Source organism: Sitophilus oryzae, unplaced genomic scaffold, assembly GCF_002938485.1.
Source record: "Sitophilus oryzae breed Bouriz unplaced genomic scaffold, Soryzae_2.0 scaffold_857_pilon_pilon, whole genome shotgun sequence".
NCBI classification, from domain to species: Eukaryota; Metazoa; Arthropoda; class Insecta; order Coleoptera; family Curculionidae; genus Sitophilus; species Sitophilus oryzae.
This window is the reverse complement of record NW_022147480.1, coordinates 5,939,192-5,956,580: the sequence shown is the minus strand read 5'-3', so window position 1 is coordinate 5,956,580 and position 17,389 is coordinate 5,939,192. Positions and strand designations below refer to the sequence as shown.

Genomic DNA, 17,389 nt, shown 5'->3' with positions numbered 1-17,389 from the left:
CGTAATAGACTCTTAATCGCTTGATTAAACGTAAATAGCGCCTTTGAGGATATAAAGCCTTGCAGAAATTTCTATTAACTGCTTCTTCAAGTAACAGAGGAATTTTGAAAATGTAATCAAATGCAGTGGCGTGCCGTATAGGTGGCACGGGGGGCGATTGCCCCCTCCGCTCTTAGCTCTGACAGAGTGACGCGCCCTAATGAAATCGCAACCTGAACATAGTATAGCTCGCCCACCCCGCCCTTTTACCCACGGCACGCTACTGATCAAATGATAAAAAAGTTACTGAGCATAAATAATAACTATTGAATAAAATGTTGATCTAACAACACTTTGACGTTTACACTCTTACTTCAAAAATATTTTTTTTTTCTAAAACTTACCATAACTTTACTGCAAAGCAAATGATAAAAAGAGGAAAATAACACTTTTTAATTTCTTTTTCATCCTGTATAAAAGTAATTTTAAATACTCAACCTGATTGGTTGCGCGTAATGGCATAATTAACTTATGGGTACTCTATTATACCTACATAGTTTCCGAATGAATCTATAGCAAACTTTCTGTGCCCATTCCAAACCTGTTTAGGTTAAATATTTTGCGTCATACTGCGAAAAATATAGAGGCGGATATAGGTAGTACGACAAGTACCATCATTACGAGCTACCTGTTTGTTTTGGGATTGGTCATATTTGCATACGTTTATAATTAGAGGTACATAGAAAATACGATAAATATAAATGGGTATAATCTTTGAAATCAAATCGTGTAGATTTCAAAATATCCCATTTTGTGTTTTTTATCGAATATTGAAATACTGATAAAAGTTATACCAGGTGCGTCTCGAAAGTCGCTCACCCATTTTTTTCAAATAAAAAAACGAAATTTGGTATGTTAATATTTGACATAAATTAGGATTGATTGACGTATTCGATTATTTTCTGTCACTTCCTATTTCACCGAAAATGATTACAACTTTTGATTTTTAAATGGCACCCTCTGTATATTTTTGCTTTATTCGATTGAAAATGACACTGAATAGAATGAAATATCACATGTCAACTTTAAAGAAAAATCGTATTTTAAATTTCAATCTAGAGTGGCTGTGTTCAAAACATTAATTTTTAATCAAGGAGGCTTGGAAAAATAGATTTGATCGTCTAATGTTCTTCGTGTCTTGTCTTGGTCGGTTAAAAAATGGCCAAATCGTGTATTTTTAATCATATCTCAATTTTTCAAATGGAACAAGGGTGGCTCATTAGCATAGTTGGAAAAAGCATTTTTTACGAATAATTTGGTACAACACACTTGGTATTTCGAGTCATATTATCGTTATAAGTCGTATTTAATATCATATACTAACATAACAAATCTCGTTTTTTTTATCTAAAAAATAAAAAAGTTATAGAGGTGAGCCACTTTTGAGACGCACCCGGTATATGAAAATATGATATTAATTTATTAGATGTTTTTCTATATTTATAGATACGACTATATTGGCGACGACTGAAAAAAGTTCAAAGTTAGACAGTGGCAACAAGGCAAAATGGACACACTGGGCTCCATTGTCCGGTCTTCACTTAAAGTCATCAGAAAAGAAGAGGGCGTTGGATGACTCAAATATTGAGGTAACAGAAACTCTAAAAGCTATTACATATACATAAAATATAACGAATTAGTACATATAACACAAATAATTTCTTGTTTGAAAATTTATTTGATCATATATAGATAGATAGATAGATAATTGTTTATTAGTTCTAAGTATAATAACAAATGTTACATACAAATATCCCGAATGGTGTAGAACATGTCAAAAATGTTCACTATTACTGTGAATAATAAAAGATAATTAAATTAACAGAGAAGTAAGAAAAATATATAATCATATACGTGATATATGATTAGTAGTTAACAAACAAAAAACACAGAAAAAGCAGAAAAAAATATATAGGTATATACAAAATTCCAAATTTATATTAATAACAAATTAATCCTGTCATTGTCGTCCACTGAATCGCTTTACTTATCAAGTACTTTTTAACTGCTGTTTTTAATCAGTTTATAGGAAGCAAGCGAACAGTTTCAGGAAGACTGTTATATACAGATATTGAGGAGTTCTTAACATTTTTCTGAATATAACTAAAGTTACACCTCTTACCCATTAATATTAGCTTATTACTTGTAAATATCATAATCATGCTCTAGCTTATTATGATTAAAAAGGTCTTTATTTTCATGAACAAACAGTATTGCATTCAATATGTAAAGGCAGACTACAGTTAAAATGTTGTTTTTAATAAATGTTTTCTTACAACTTTCTCGATATTGAAGCTTGAGAATATTTCTGATGCATCGCTTCTGTATCACCAAAACTCTCGAAATGTCAGTTGAATTTCCCCAAAAAATGATCCCGTATTTTAATGTAGACTGTACATAAGCATGATATGCAGTTATAGCTGCTTCCGTTCCAACACTTCCCGCAATTATTTTGAGGGCATAACTATATCTGGCAATCCCCGCCGAGACATTGGATACCTGAACCTTCCAATCCAATTTTTTGTCCACAAGCACACCCAAAAAAGTTACCGTGTCTGTAGAAACAATTTTATGTCCATTGTACATCATCTACATACAAATGAACTGCTACCTCGTTTTTCTAAAAGCATCAACTGCGTTTTTGCAACATTTAATGATAAATCATTTGCCACAAAGTACTCTTGCATGTAGCGAATCTGTAGCTTTACTCAACAATAATTCATCATCGTCCTCACTAAAAACTATAGAGGTGTCATCGGCAAATAGGACGGTACGCTCTTTTGTAACAAGAGGAATTTCATTGGTGTATGTGTATAGGACCTATAACAATATTAAAGTATTTACTTTTTATGTTTCTTACAGAGTCAAGTCAAAGTGGTGGCATTAAAAAGCCAGGACTTTACAGGATTGGGCTTTAACATATGCGGCAACATGAGGGAAGGGATCTATATTAAGGATATCTTACACAGGGGTCCAGCTTTTGAATCCAAAAAACTCAGTTCAGGTGAGCAATCAATTTTTTGTTTTTAATCATCTCCAATCAAAATATCCAACTAAAAGAATATCTTTTCATTATAGTTATAAGTTTAACAAACCCTGATATAAGATAAAAGATATATCTGTTACGCTTCAATAGTCGAATTCGGGCAATGCCCGAAAAAAATACGCAAATCTAGTTTTGAGCAAAGGAATATTTCCCCAACCCGAAAAACCAACTAACCAATGAATTAACACCCTCCAAATAACCACGCTAACCAACTTGCCAAATAACTAAACCAATCCAACCAAAAAGAGTGAAACCAATGCAATCAAATCACACTATAAGCAAAAAAAAATAATGGAATAAAATTAATTTTTGGGGTTGGGAAATATTCTTTGCTCAAAACTAGATTTGCGTATTTTTCTCGAGCATTGCCCGAATTCGACTATTGAGCGTAATATATCCATCAACTAGACTAATTTAAAATTTAAAAAAACTAAAAAAAATATATTTTTTTCAAGGTGATAGAATAAACAGTGTGACTATCAGTTTTGAACACATGGTCTACGAAGATGCTCTGAATATACTGAGTTATGCTAGTCCTTACGAAGTGATCATTGAAGCAAAGAGTGGTAGGATTCTATCATACACCCAGGGACAAGGGCAGAACCTCGTTCACCCTGTATATAGAAGCTCTAGTTTTATCGATCTCTATCATGTAAGTATAAAAAGAGTCTATTCTTTATTGCAGAACTTCATGGCAATAATAGACGTATCCTTAATCGTATCTAATCGTCAAAGGAAATAATCCAGTTTTTTATTCAGTGATAGGCCAACGTTTCGACAAATTATATTGTCTTCGTCAGGACTACACTTTAATTAACCCTCGTCATATTTCTTAAATATACAGGGTGAGTCTTAAATAAGCGCAAATATTTTCAGAGCTGGTCGTAGATCTAAATAAAAAAAACATTATTTTCTCTTTATCGTTTTTCAAATAAGTCCAAAATAACTGAGATATTTTACTTTCATAATTTCAAAAACAAATAATTGTTTTTTCGCTTAAATTTTGAGAACCACTGACTGGATCTTTCCTGGGTTTTCTTTCATGTAAATGTAATCTACTTCCTATATTGCCATATTATGAAGGTATTATGTTTTTTAACTAAAAATTCTAAAATTTCTATTCCTTTTTCAAAAAAATCCGAATTTTCAAAAATGTTTTCGTGAAAAAAAGCCTCATAGATGTATTTCTGGACTCGAAATATACTACCCATAAAAATATTTGCACTTATTTAAGACTCACTCTGTATATGAAAATTATTTTTTTATCCGAAAAATATTTCTCTTTTTAAAGTTTCATTTATATAAAATTATTTAAAATACATTTTATTTAAAGATTTTCTGTGTAGTGAATTTGCAAAACTTGCAAAGGTCTTGCACCAAGACCAATACCAAGACTGGAACATGCAAGACCAAGTCTAAGATCAAGACTACTTATTGTAGACTGCAAGATCAAAGGAGTCTTGGTTTTAGAGTTTGCATTTGCCCATCCCTAATTCTAATGGAATTAACTAATTCTGAATTTTGTTATTTTTCTTTTAACTGCTCCCATATAGAAAAATTATTTGTTGAAATAAAATTGAAGAAAAATTGTTTTTAAAACTGTTAACACTACGTGTAGGTATTTTTTCAGTTATAAGAAAACTATTCGGATGAAAAATGTACAAAAAGTCCAATAGAGAACAGACATAATTACAATTACATACAAGGTATTAATTATAAATCTTTTTGACTTTTTCAGGCTGAGAAATCTTCGAAAAAGAAGCTCTTCGGCGACGACTACTCTTCCAGCTCGAACTACTCGAGCTTACAGAAATCCAGGAGCAACATGACCACTCTGGAACGCAAAGAGTCCAAATCACCACGTCCCAACCAACCCAAACCGCGAAAAGCCGACACATCACCTCAAAAAATGACACCTGAGTCACTCAAAACCCATCTGGAAACGAGAATGTCCGAGGAAGACTTCAGACTCAAAGACCAATCATATTTAATTGAGTCAGACTTGCAAAAATCCGAAAATAAGAGTCATAAGTTTGGTGTGAAAGTTTTACCTTTTGATAATTTGGAAAAAAGTCCGAAGATAGTGGAACAGAATCAGAATAATTACAATATTGAAAAGAATTTTGAAGAAATTCCGATCAGGAGTATTGATGAAGTCGATGCTAACAAACTTCAACCCCCTCAAGCAAAAAAACGCGAGAAAAAATCCCCTGAACCTGCGTTCCAGCGTAACGATTCGGGAATAAAAAGGGACAAGAACGGGATTCCCCTAGAAATCCCCGAACACATGCTTGGAGCTGCCGTAGCAGCCAGAAGAAACAGACAAAGTTCTATTGAAAACGGTATACACGAAGAAGAGTCATTGGGTAAGCTCAAACCAAAAGCCCCACAACCACCCGCTGGCGAGATTAAGCTCAATTTTGGACTAGGATCGGGAAAAACTCGAGCCTTTGAAGATCTGAGCGGTTTAGGAACAGGAGATTCCTCTCCTAGCGAAAATAACTTAAGATACGGATCAGATTCCGAAGATGAAATGAGCAGAACCCTGTCTTCCGTCAACACCATCGAACTAAACGCTAGCGACATCACCATACATAAAACCGAGGACCAGGAGAGACAAGCTAGGAAGACAGCCAGCACTGGGGATTTGTCCAAAATGAAGAAAGCCCCGCGATCTAACTCTGGAACATTGGAGAGAGCCCAGAGTCTGGATATTACCGACAATACAGGTCCAACTCTAACCAAAAACGAGACCCATGACGCGAGGGACAACCTGTTAATTGACCGAGAACCTCGCCTGTCTCTGATTCTGGACGGTTTGAACACATTCCAGAGGAACAGGCTGAAGAAGTCAACGGAATGGGGAAATCTAGAAGACGCCATCTTAAGCGTGGATAAAAGTGACGAAGAATGGGACCAAAGAAGGTATTCTGAACCCCAATTCAACGCTGTGATGGATCGGGTCATCCAGATCAAAAAAGAAAACGAAGGAATCGAGGTGATTCCTGATGAAGTCGCTAGAGAGTACCAGAAACCGAAACTGTGGCATCCTCCAGCTGATACTGCGAGTAATAAAATATGGCCTGACGAGGAAGAGATCGAAAATATAAGATTCGAAAATTCTGGATGGAAAAAGTTTGAAAAAGTCTCGAAAAATGGACTAGAGTCTGAAGAACCTCTTTACTCGAAACGTCAACAAGTTCCCGTAGTTCCGGAAAGAGCTCCTAAATCCCACGAACCTAAAATCTTTCAATCAAATTCTGACGAAAGTTTTGAAGAAAAACACGAACAAGAAAACGGTGAGAAACTCGTAAATATACTGGAGGTTTCTCCGAAATCGACTCTTAAAGTAGACGTGCATGAAGAACCGTCAAAACCTTCAATTAGTCCAAGAAGTAATTCTCTACTCAACCTCACCAACGCACCAAATACAAACATTTTAGTGGAGTACGAATGTATTAAACCTGTGCCTCCTAAAAGAGAAAAAACTCCCGAAAAAGAAGCGGTAATCGATTTAACTAACAAAGTACCTGTCACTTCGTTTGAGAAGCACAGCATAGTGAAAACGTGTTCTAGACTAGCGAAAGGTAGGAATCCTGACGGTGAGATGATCAAAGATGAGTGGGAAGTTGATAATTTGCATGGTGCGTCATCCCCAGCACCTTCTATGACCCTAGTGGAAGAAGTGTTGGATAGTTATAACAAAAACCACACCAATGACGTAACTGTAGTATCCACGTCACCATCTAATGTTCCAGATGAATCGAAAACAGCAGGAAACATAAAAAATGCAACTGCGAACTTTATTTTTAATGAGAAATCAGTGTACGAAGTAGATACTAATATTCCAGACGACGTCAAAGTTTCGAGAAACACTTTCGAAAGTTTGGAGGCAAAAAAGCCCTCTTTTAAATTCGATGTGCCTATTTCGGAGGATAAATTAATCAGTCATGTTACAGTAATGGAAAACGGCGGTTCAAACTTGCATTTAAGCATTAATAATGAACCCAGTGAGCTGTACACTACCGCTCTGGAGAACACTGTTCTCGAAGAAGGTCCTACAAACGAAGTTACCGTTATAGTATCCAGACCAGACAAAGTAACTCTAAAGAAAATAGAAACATCGCAGACCGCTGATCCTGTGGTGGAAATAACTGAGAGTTCGTTTTCAAAAGTTACTAAAGGAGCGGAAGAGATCCCTGTTAGTGTGAATGAAAACAAATTTATCACAGTGAAAAAGGGAGATCATCAAGATGACTACAAAGTCGAAATCACTGAAAGCAAGTATTCTACGTTTGAAGTAGATAAACCTATGTTACAAATACTTAACAGGGAACTCCATATACAAGACCCTCTTATAGAACCTATTCCTATTGGAACTATCATTGAGAAAAGTACATTTAAGAGCATAGATGACGAAAGTCCTGCCATATCTCTGACAGAAATCAAACCTCTGGAAGACGAAAATATTGAAGAAGTTAATCAAACTTCAGAGGACGACCAAAAAACTTACATCACCGAGATTCAAGTGTGCACGCCCACTAGCAACGCTGTGTCTGAAGTCAAAGTCAGTCCAACCAAGGACAACTTAGACACGGCCTTTGAGAAATACGTGAAGAATTTCGAATCCAGGCTTGAATCATTTGAAGACAACATAGATAATTTTGAAACCAGCTTGGATGAGTTCATCAAGGACGAACCCAAATCCATCGTTCTGGAAGAGAAGACAGACGCGGAGAAACAGGCTAGTAAAATCCAGGAGATCGCAGAGGAACAGCTGAAAACTCTTCCAGAGATGAGGTTTAGTACCTCGAGTTACGAGGAGTCTAGAAGGACTCCCGAAAAAAGACACTCGTTCGAGTTGTTGAGGTCAAACTTCGAAAAAGCCTCAGGTGACAGAAGTCCTCCCAAAAGGGACAACACCACTCCTCCAAAGTCTCGCATTCCTATCTCCACGACGATGAAGACTCCGCCAACTAGTCCAGAACGACGTGATTCCAGAAATCTGGAAAATGAGAACGAAAAGGCTATTTTAGAGCTGATGTCTTCATCGTCCATACATTCCACACCTTTTACATCGAAAATTAAACCACCTAGTGTTAGTAGTAAGAATATTTCGGTAACTTCCATAAGAAACAGTTCGAAAATACCATCTGGACTACCTACATTGAACAGTAAACCTCCTATTGCGCCTAGGAAGAGTGACGATGGTTTGTCTACAAATGGCGGGGTTGAAAGCAGCTTTAAGCAATGGGTCTTTAATTCAAACAGCAATGTTAGCAACGTTACAGTGGGCAAAGACAAGTAGAGGATGGTTCAAAATGTAAAAGACTATTGAACAGAGGTGATAGATTTATAGTGATAAGATACTTACAAATAATTGTTATTTCAGTATTTCTGACAACTCTAGGTTGTTATTGTTATAGGTATCCAACATAGATAATTTATATTGTTTGTATAGCAAGTGCCAAGATAGTGTACTGTATATTTTAGACATCACACAGCATAATCAAGAAAAACTAACGATTTTACTCTTATATACCTCATATTATGCTCAAAAAATTCATGGTGCTGTACTTAAGTGTTTATAATTATCTTTTATTTTGCGAACATTTTGTTAAATATAACTATTATTTTAAAATATATTTGGTTGAGCCCTTAATAGTATATATTTCACCATATTTTTGAAAATGATATTTTTAAGTATAAGACTATAGTTTTGTTGTTAAAATTTTAACTGTAATATGTGCCTTATTATTGTTTAAGTATAATAATTTTTTGATTGGAACACAAAACTACTGGGTGTATATAAGATATTTTATTGCTAAAACAAAAAATAAAGTAGGAAAATGTCATTAATACTCTTAATATTTTTTTATGTTTACAAAACTAATTATGTAAAATAGAGATATGATAATAAAGTATTTCTATATATTGTTTTTCTTATAAATAAATATACATCCTTTTGAAAACAATTATGTTTGTACAATCTAATTACATTTCTGGTTATAATTATAACAAAGGAGATTATTTGTTCTAAAGATATAAGAAGATAATTATGTGTGTAATAAAATGGACCATTATATTACTGTTTAAAGTATTAAGATTTGTTTTATTTATATTACTTTTTGAGTACCCCTCCCCCCTCCATCTATTAAATATACTATGTACATATACACAGGCAATTATAACTATTTTTAATTATAAATAATTGGTATTCTATCCTATAATATTACATTGTTATTCCTGTGCACAACTTCAGTTCATTTTTTAACAATTTTATTCTATTATGCTACCGATATACCCAAAAAAATAATTAAATAGTACCCAATACAACTAAAATACTCATTTATTCTTCACGCTGAAGATTGTCTATAGTTCTTTGTACTCATTAATTTCTTTCCACACATCGCACAAATACTTTTCTTATAAGCACAAGCTTGACAGTAGTGTGACCCGACTTGGTGCACCACTTGTTTACATATTCTGAAAAACAAGTAAAGTTCGTTAGCACAATAAACAAATTACCTATACTTGTTATAACTACCTGCACTTTTCAAATGTGGTTGTATACGGGTTGAATCTATTTTTGGAGGCAGTTAATGCTTTGTTTTCATTAATTTTGCGTCCACCACTTTCAGTGGTATTCCTGGCACCACTCTTCCAGGTATCCGGAGTAATAACTTTCCCTACTTTCTTCTGACATTTATCACAAACCATTTTGCTTCTGAGATATTTTTCGATTAAAATACAGTAATGTGATGAAATGTTTATAATTTTTTAATAATATATTAAAATGTTATTATTATTAAAATGTTTATTTATAACCGATTTTAAGGTTAAGAAAGCACAAAACTGTCATTTGTCACTGTCATCCCCGATCATATAAAAAATATGATTAAGGTTTATTAATTATTTTTACTGTTCTCATGTTGGTGACATTGATCTTTGAATAAATATGTCAATTTGAATTTATTTTAAAATTTTAAAATATCAAGATCAACATAAAGTTATTGCGTAATTCACTTATTAAAATAGACAATAATTAAAAGCAATGATATCAAGAAAAGCATGTTTACAGAGATTGTACATTTATATAAACGCAGTGATTGTGATAGACGGTTTGATTACACCATTAATGTGATCGTTTAATTCGTGAATAATTGTGAAAATCGCATCTTGGAATAATAAACAAATCATGTCCAATAAAAAAGTTCTAGTATTGGGTATTTGCGGAGCGACCTGCAGTGGAAAAACAACAACAGCACAAGAATTACATAAATTGTTACCTAATAGCAGGGTTTTCGGCCAGGACGAATATTATTTTGATGTAGAAGACCCAAGACACACGTGGATACCCGAATTAAATCACATTAATTTCGATATAGTCAGTTCCTTGGACATGGCTCGGATGCTTGATGAAATTAAACAGAACATAGAGCAAGAATTAACTCTAATAAAGGCTCCAGAAAAAATAACAATTTGGGATAGAATAGTCTGCTTTTCGAACCTCATGCATGAGAATATTGTTAAAATAAAGGAATCAGGCTGCCATGTTGTAATAATTGAAGGTTTTTGTATACTTAATTATAAACCTCTAGCTGATATATGTGATCTGAAATACTATTTCACCTTGGATTACGAAGAATGCTTCAAACGAAGATTAAAGAGGGTATATGAGCCCCCTGATTGTCCTGGGTATTTTGAGAAGTGTGCATGGCCTGAGCACTTGCAGCATGTGGCTGAGGTAAAGAAGACCGTTGGTGATGTAACATATTTCAATGAAAATACCACAAATCATGTTGAAATAATTTTAAATGATCTTGCCAAAGCCTTAAAACAATATTGATACTGTATTATAGTACATTTTGTGTTCCACAAAATTTATAAATATATCTTTTCATTTATAAAACATTCCAAGTGATTTTAAAACTGAAGTGTACAAAATGTAATTTACTTCTTAATTTATATTTTATAATGTACTTAAAGATCGGGTATTTATTTTAACATGTTAACAATGAAATCTATTTAATAATAAGTTTTAAGTTAAGATGTTTGTTTTTTTATGTTAGATAAAGATATCAGTGAGTTTAACAAGGTAACAATGAGGGACCTGATTCTGTAAACATGTTTCCTGTCTAGTGACTCAACAATCGTATACAAATAGCATAGGCTAGACAGGAAATTTCTTGCTACCGAGCTTACAGAATCCCACTCCTGACATCTACAAGCAATATTTTTTGAATTGTTTCTCAGCAATTTTTATAGTGATTGTGTGAAAATGTAATTCAATTATATCAGCTAGAGACAGTACATTTCTATTCAAACAATCATTTTTTTATGATAAAAATGTAAACAAATATCAGTACTTATTCTATTTTACACTTTTGGTAATTAATAACTTGTTAATTCAGATAAGTATTCATCCTGAATTTATCTAAAAGCTTATTAGGTTTCACAATATTAACACATATGTGAAATATTATACGTATACAGGGTCCCGCAAAAGTGCGTCGGGCATCTGTTATGTAGCTCTTAGAATAAAAAACTTGAGAATTTTGTTTAAGCGCAAACCTAAACTATGTACTAGGATGTATTTCACGAAAATATTTTAACTTCTATAGGGTGGCTCAAAAAAGTGTGAGTGGATCGGGCAGCTTTTTTTAAATGGAACAACATGTATTATTACATTTTTGGCTTCTTTTCGGATTACTTAACATAATCCTAAAATATGAGTAAATTTTTTTCGATAGTTTTAGAAATATTAATAAATAAATAAAAAATATATATATACACCCCCTGAAGATTTTCGCATTTGTTTTGAAACACCCTGTATATATTTTTCAGCTTTTCTTAAAAAATTATTAAAAATTCAAGAACTGTTCTGAAATCAAAACTATATTAGGTATTTACTTTAGATGGTCTGTACTTACTTTGCTGTAAATATGGTAATCGTAAATTATACAGGATGTTCAAAATTCTACGCCAAATTTTCTAAAATATAAAATGTTTCTTCGTTTTTTTTTTTAAATAGAACACCCTGTATATTATTGCATTTTTGGCTTCCTTTCAGATCACTTACTATATGTATAATCCTAAGATATGAATAAATATATTTCGACAGTTTCAGAGATATTAATAAATAAATAAAAACTATATACAGGGTGTTTCAAATCAAATGCGAAAAACTTCAGGGGCTGATTCCTTGTTCAAAATAAATGGTAGTTTGCTTCATAAACGTTGGGTCAAAAGTCAACCATTACGGAGATATCGCGGTACAAAGATGGCGGAAAAATAATGTTTTTATTTTTTATCTTGAAAACGAAAAGAGATAGACTAATGAAATTTTATGGAAGCATTACTATTATGAAAACACACTTTCTGGTAATTTTTTCACTTTTTTAAAATGAGTGGAAGGGGTTGAAATAAACTACCCTTATCATTCTTGTTAACGAAATTTAAAGAAAATCTTATCAAACACATGCAAAAAAAAAAAATGGATAGTTTAGTTTGTTTAGACACTTTTTTATCTCTTGTGTTTTTTAGTAAAATTAGTAGTTTTTTAGTAAGATTTGAAATTAAAAATAAAATGTAAAGCATTACATGTCAGGACAAAAAACATTTTTGGATAAAGAATCTAGTAGGCTGCTGTCAAACAGTTTTATTTCGTAATAATATCGTTACATTTTCTTCTGAACGATAACCTCTTAAAAATTATTTACCAAGACAATTTTTAATTCTGTATTTTAATTCATGAAAGTACAAAATAATAAAAAAAGTACATATTAAAAAATAAAAATGTTTTTATCCTGACATGGGGTAATGCTTTACATTTTATTTTTTAATTTCAAATCGATGAGTTTTATCAAAAAAACACAAGAGATAAAAAAGTTCATGTTTTTTGTGACAACTGTTTTGTTCTAAATTTATAAACTGTGTTGTTTAGTAGGGTGAGATGTTCAGCGTATGGCTGCAGAGGCTGAAGCGAGAAAAAAGTGGCTGGAATTACATTTCACAGGTAAAAATCGATACACAACTTTTGTTATGTGGTCATAAAATGTACATTTTTTTTCATTATAGCAGTAAAAATATGTAAAATGCTTTTAATATGTCTTGTACCACATCCAAACCAAACTGTTTTTAATAATTCCAAGTAGTATTTTCAATATCATGTATTATAATTAATGTTTGAAACTATTATTGCTACTCAGACCGGATTTCACCAGTGGCGTAGGGAATTATAATCAGAGAAATACAATTTCCGCAATAAACAACTAAACTATCCAAATTTTTTTGCATGCGTTTGATAAGATTTTTCTTTAAATTTCGTTAACAAGTATAATAGGGGTAGTTTATTTCCACCCTTTCCACTCATTTTAAAAAAGTGAGAAAATTACCAGAAAGTGTGTTTTCATAACAGTAATGCTTCCATAAAATTTCATTAGTCTATCTCTTTTCGTTTTCAAGATAAAAAATTAAAACATTATTTTTCTGCCACCTTTGTACCGCGATATCTCCCTAATGGTTGACTTTTGACCCAACGTTTATGAAGCAAACTACCCTTTATTTTGAACAAGGAATCACCCCCTGAAGATTTTCGCATTTGTTTTGAAACACCCTGTATATATTTTTCAGCTTTTCTTAAAAAAATATTAAAAATACAAGAACTGTCCTGAAATCAAAACTATATTAGAAGAACTAGATTGTTTGTACTTACTTTGCTATAAATATGGTAATCGTAAATCGTAAAATAATACAGGATGTTCAAAATTCTACATCAAACTTTCTAAAATGTAAAATGTTTTTTGGTTCTTTTAAATGGAACACCTGTATATTATTTCTTCAGTAGATGGATAATTAAAAAATGAACATTTTTTGTATTTAGAGTATTTCAAATTTTTTAACGGTTTCGCAGATATTCGCGATTTTATATTTCATATGGCATTTTCCACAGTAAATTTTTGTCAAAGCCACCCAATAATTTTTCTTTGGTATTTTACATATATACTGGTATAAATAAAATGACCTGAAAGAAAGCCAAAATAGCAATAATATACTGCAATACAAAACATCCTAGGTTGACATGCTTTTGGTTTTAACTTAAACAAAATTCCCAAGTTTTTTATTCTAGGAGCTACAGATGCCCGACGCACTATTGCCGGACCTGTATAATTTACCCCGTCAAAGAAAACACATTTTTTAAAATATATTTAAATAATTACTTTTATTTTTAAGTGTATGTAGTTATTCTGCATGTTATCCTGTTTTACTGCATTTTAGAGAGTTATCTTGTTTTATTACAAAGTTTTCAAAAATATACAACAACAGTGAGCAAAAAAAATCCAACAAAATTAAATATTTAGTAAAGTATATAAAAATATTACATTGCATAGGTGCTTTTCGAAGGTTGCTCATCGTCCTGAAGTCCAGATGTTTTTTTAACATACTGCGGGTTCACCTAAAAACAAAATAATATAATTTATTAAACTACACACACCGGAAAAGTCTAGGGATATTACAATTTTATTATTTGCATTTCTGATATAATAAAATTAAAATAAACAAATAGTTTACAGGACGTATTGGAAATAAAAATGCGAAATTTACCGAATTTTTCAAATTTAGCCTGATTTTTATCGAACTCAAAAAAATACACACATTTTTTTTTATTCTAAACTGTGAATTAAAAAAAAGATAAAAACCATTTTTACTTAATAAATACATCGTCTCTCCATGCTCCTGATCAGGTTGTCGATCTCTTCTTGATGTACAGCCTGCCACGCTGCATTCACGGCCCGAACCAGATCCCTACGAGTTTCACGAGGCATACCCATTCTCAAAATTCTTCTTTGGACCGCGTCCCATACGTGCTCGATGGGGTTGAGGTCAGGAGATTGTGCCGGCGAGGGTAAGATGTTTAATTGATGAGCATTGATAAACTCACTTACCACTCTGACTGTACGAGGCCCTGCATTGTCATGCATGAGAATGAAGTTTCTCCCAAAATCATTGGCATATGGTAACACGACAGGCTCAAGAATTAAATCACGATATGTGATTCCTGTTAGAAACCTTCCAAGAAAAACGAGATCGGTTTTTCGGCCTAACTGGACTCCTCCCCAGACCATAACTGTTCCACCTTGATAAGGGTGCACTTCCTGAACATGATCCAACCGAATAAGATTTCCCGGTTCTCTCCATACCCTAAGCCTTCTCGAATTCGGATGAATTCCAAAGCGTGACTCATCCGTAAAGAGAACATTGGCCCATTGTTCATTCGACCACTGAACATGATCTTGAGCCCACAAATATCGTACCTCTCGATTTCCTCTCGTTAAGGGTTGAGCTCTCCAGGGGCGTCTGCTTCTTAAGTTGACCTCTCTTAATCTATTGCGAACAGTGTCGGGACTAACGGTTACATTATGTGTATGTTTAAACATTTGACAAAAAATGCACAAACACTTCTGCAAATATCCCAAATTTAGAAATAACTAGTGTGACTACTTCGTTTCAATCGAAATAGAAATAATCAACCTACAAATATGTGGTTGTTTATTCAAAACATTTATTTTTAACTTTAATAAAATGATATCCCTAGATTTTTCGGGTGTGTGTATTTGTATAAATAAAAAAAAGCATACTTGAATCTCTTCATCCATGCATAAAATCCGATTATCCAGTTCCATACACAAAGTTAATTCTTCTTCTAGTGTTTTTAATACTTGAGGTCCGCTGTATTTGTCTGGTTCATCCCTAAAGACCACCATACCATCCCTCTGATTGATAGTGGCATATATTTGACCATTCTCAATCTATAGAAAAGAAAATTATAAAATACACTTTTATCGAACTAAAAATACTAGTTTACCATATCTAAAATGTGCTTTTCTGCATCGGCAGGTCCTGGTAAATTAACTCTACTCGCCACATCTGTTAAGCTTAAAGTCAAAAATGTTTTAGTTAGCCTCTGTATATTCTTTTTGTACAAAACCTGCGACACTTGCTTTACCAATCCCATATTGTGATCCCTATTAAAAACCTTCAAAATATTTTTAGTATAGATGATGCAAAAAAAAATTCAAATTACTTACATCTGTGTGCTTTGTAATGAGATTGGTTAGTTCTGTAGAATTGTTAGTAACAAAAGCATTTGCTAAATCATTGTACGGTTGAGATAATGGCTTTATAAATCTAGTCACAACTTTGGAAGAATATTTTGGGATTGGTTGAACTTTCCCGTGTAATAAGAGTGAGACTAAGATGAATTTTTTATAAGCTTCTAACATAATATGCGAAACTGCATGGGCTGGTGTAGTGAGAGCAATTTCAAAGAAATATAGTGCTCTGTCTAAGTTCCTTAAAGCCAAGTAGATTTTTCCTCCATAATAATAATATAATAAAAAGTATTTTGCATCAAACTGAGGGCTGGTTACATTGGCATGAGTAATCTAAAAAAATCTTTGTAAGGTATGAGCTATTATGACTGAATAAATACCAACCTCTTGACAAATACTTATGATATCAACGTCTAATATTTCTAATGCTGGTTTAAAACACTTTGCCAACAAACACAATTGACACAAATCGGCATGCACAGAAGTCAGCTGAGCTTTTGATACATATCCCAGTCTTATTATTGCTTGTTTTAGAAGACTTATACCTTTAATAGGCTGTTTTTCTTCTACTAAATAGTTAGTAAAAAGATGGCAAAACTCAGCAACTGAAATTAAGTTATCTATATTAAACTTTACTTTGAGGCTCGTATGACTTACAGAGATCGGGAGCACTCAAAACTTGTTCAATATTACAATTGGTTAAAAATTCTTGAGCTTGCAAAAATCGGTTATCTGGCAGTGAGACATTGGGACTATTAAATTTTGCCAACAATACGGCTAATACTCCTAACGAATGTTGTTGATAATCTAAAGTCTCAAGAACATTATCTAAATGTTGAACATTCTTCGCCAAAACCTCGTTTGATTTTGTAATAACTTCATAGAGTTCTCTAAAGTTACCTATAGTAAAAGAAAAGAATACATTTTAAATAAATTCGACTCAATAGAAAATATTAACCTCAATCTAAAATCTATTTTTAAATGATTATTAAAACTCACCGTGTGTTGAGAGAGCTCGTACAGTATTTACAAACTGTTCTAAAGCAGATGCCATTTCATTAGTCTAATATTATTTTAAAAACCGGAGTTTTCAGTAAATTGCGGAAAACTTAAATAATTTTGTTTTCCTACAATTTTCGGTTTGGCCTTGACAACTTGTCAAATTGACGTCTTTACGGTTTTGTTGGCG

The 17,389-nt window shown here is 32.8% G+C and overlaps 4 protein-coding genes across 4 annotated transcripts in view; 2 read left to right on the top strand and 2 right to left on the bottom strand.

Moving 5' to 3' along the window:
- The window catches only part of LOC115889985, a 103,029-nt gene extending 94,282 nt beyond the window's left edge, over window positions 1-8,747 (top strand). The window contains exons 4-7 of the mRNA XM_030910087.1: window positions 1,486-1,628; window positions 2,902-3,043; window positions 3,541-3,737; window positions 4,824-8,747. Of these exons, the coding sequence (XP_030765947.1) occupies window positions 1,486-1,628; window positions 2,902-3,043; window positions 3,541-3,737; window positions 4,824-8,393 (4,052 nt within the window). The 3' untranslated portion in view covers window positions 8,394-8,747. The remainder of the gene's footprint in view (window positions 1-1,485; window positions 1,629-2,901; window positions 3,044-3,540; window positions 3,738-4,823) is intronic.
- A 590-nt stretch (window positions 8,748-9,337) lies between these two features.
- On the bottom strand, window positions 9,338-9,955 carry LOC115889987 (cysteine-rich PDZ-binding protein). Its single transcript, XM_030910089.1, has 2 exons — window positions 9,633-9,955; window positions 9,338-9,571 (listed from the first exon to the last, which is right to left on the bottom strand). The coding sequence occupies exons 1-2, from the start codon at window positions 9,803-9,805 to the stop codon at window positions 9,442-9,444; spliced, it is 303 nt and encodes a 100-aa protein (XP_030765949.1). The 5' UTR covers window positions 9,806-9,955; the 3' UTR covers window positions 9,338-9,441.
- A 64-nt stretch (window positions 9,956-10,019) lies between these two features.
- Window positions 10,020-11,135, top strand: LOC115889986 (nicotinamide riboside kinase 1). Its single transcript, XM_030910088.1, has one exon. It carries the CDS (start codon window positions 10,284-10,286, stop codon window positions 10,932-10,934), a length of 651 nt encoding a protein of 216 aa, XP_030765948.1. The 5' UTR covers window positions 10,020-10,283; the 3' UTR covers window positions 10,935-11,135.
- A 3,166-nt stretch (window positions 11,136-14,301) lies between these two features.
- On the bottom strand, window positions 14,302-17,383 carry LOC115889865 (COP9 signalosome complex subunit 3). The gene is made up of 7 exons (XM_030909946.1): window positions 17,200-17,383; window positions 16,858-17,100; window positions 16,585-16,805; window positions 16,177-16,533; window positions 15,954-16,124; window positions 15,727-15,897; window positions 14,302-14,543 (listed from the first exon to the last, which is right to left on the bottom strand). Exons 1-7 carry the CDS (start codon window positions 17,252-17,254, stop codon window positions 14,466-14,468), a joined length of 1,296 nt encoding a protein of 431 aa, XP_030765806.1. The 5' UTR covers window positions 17,255-17,383; the 3' UTR covers window positions 14,302-14,465.
- Window positions 17,384-17,389: the final 6 nt, after the last annotated feature.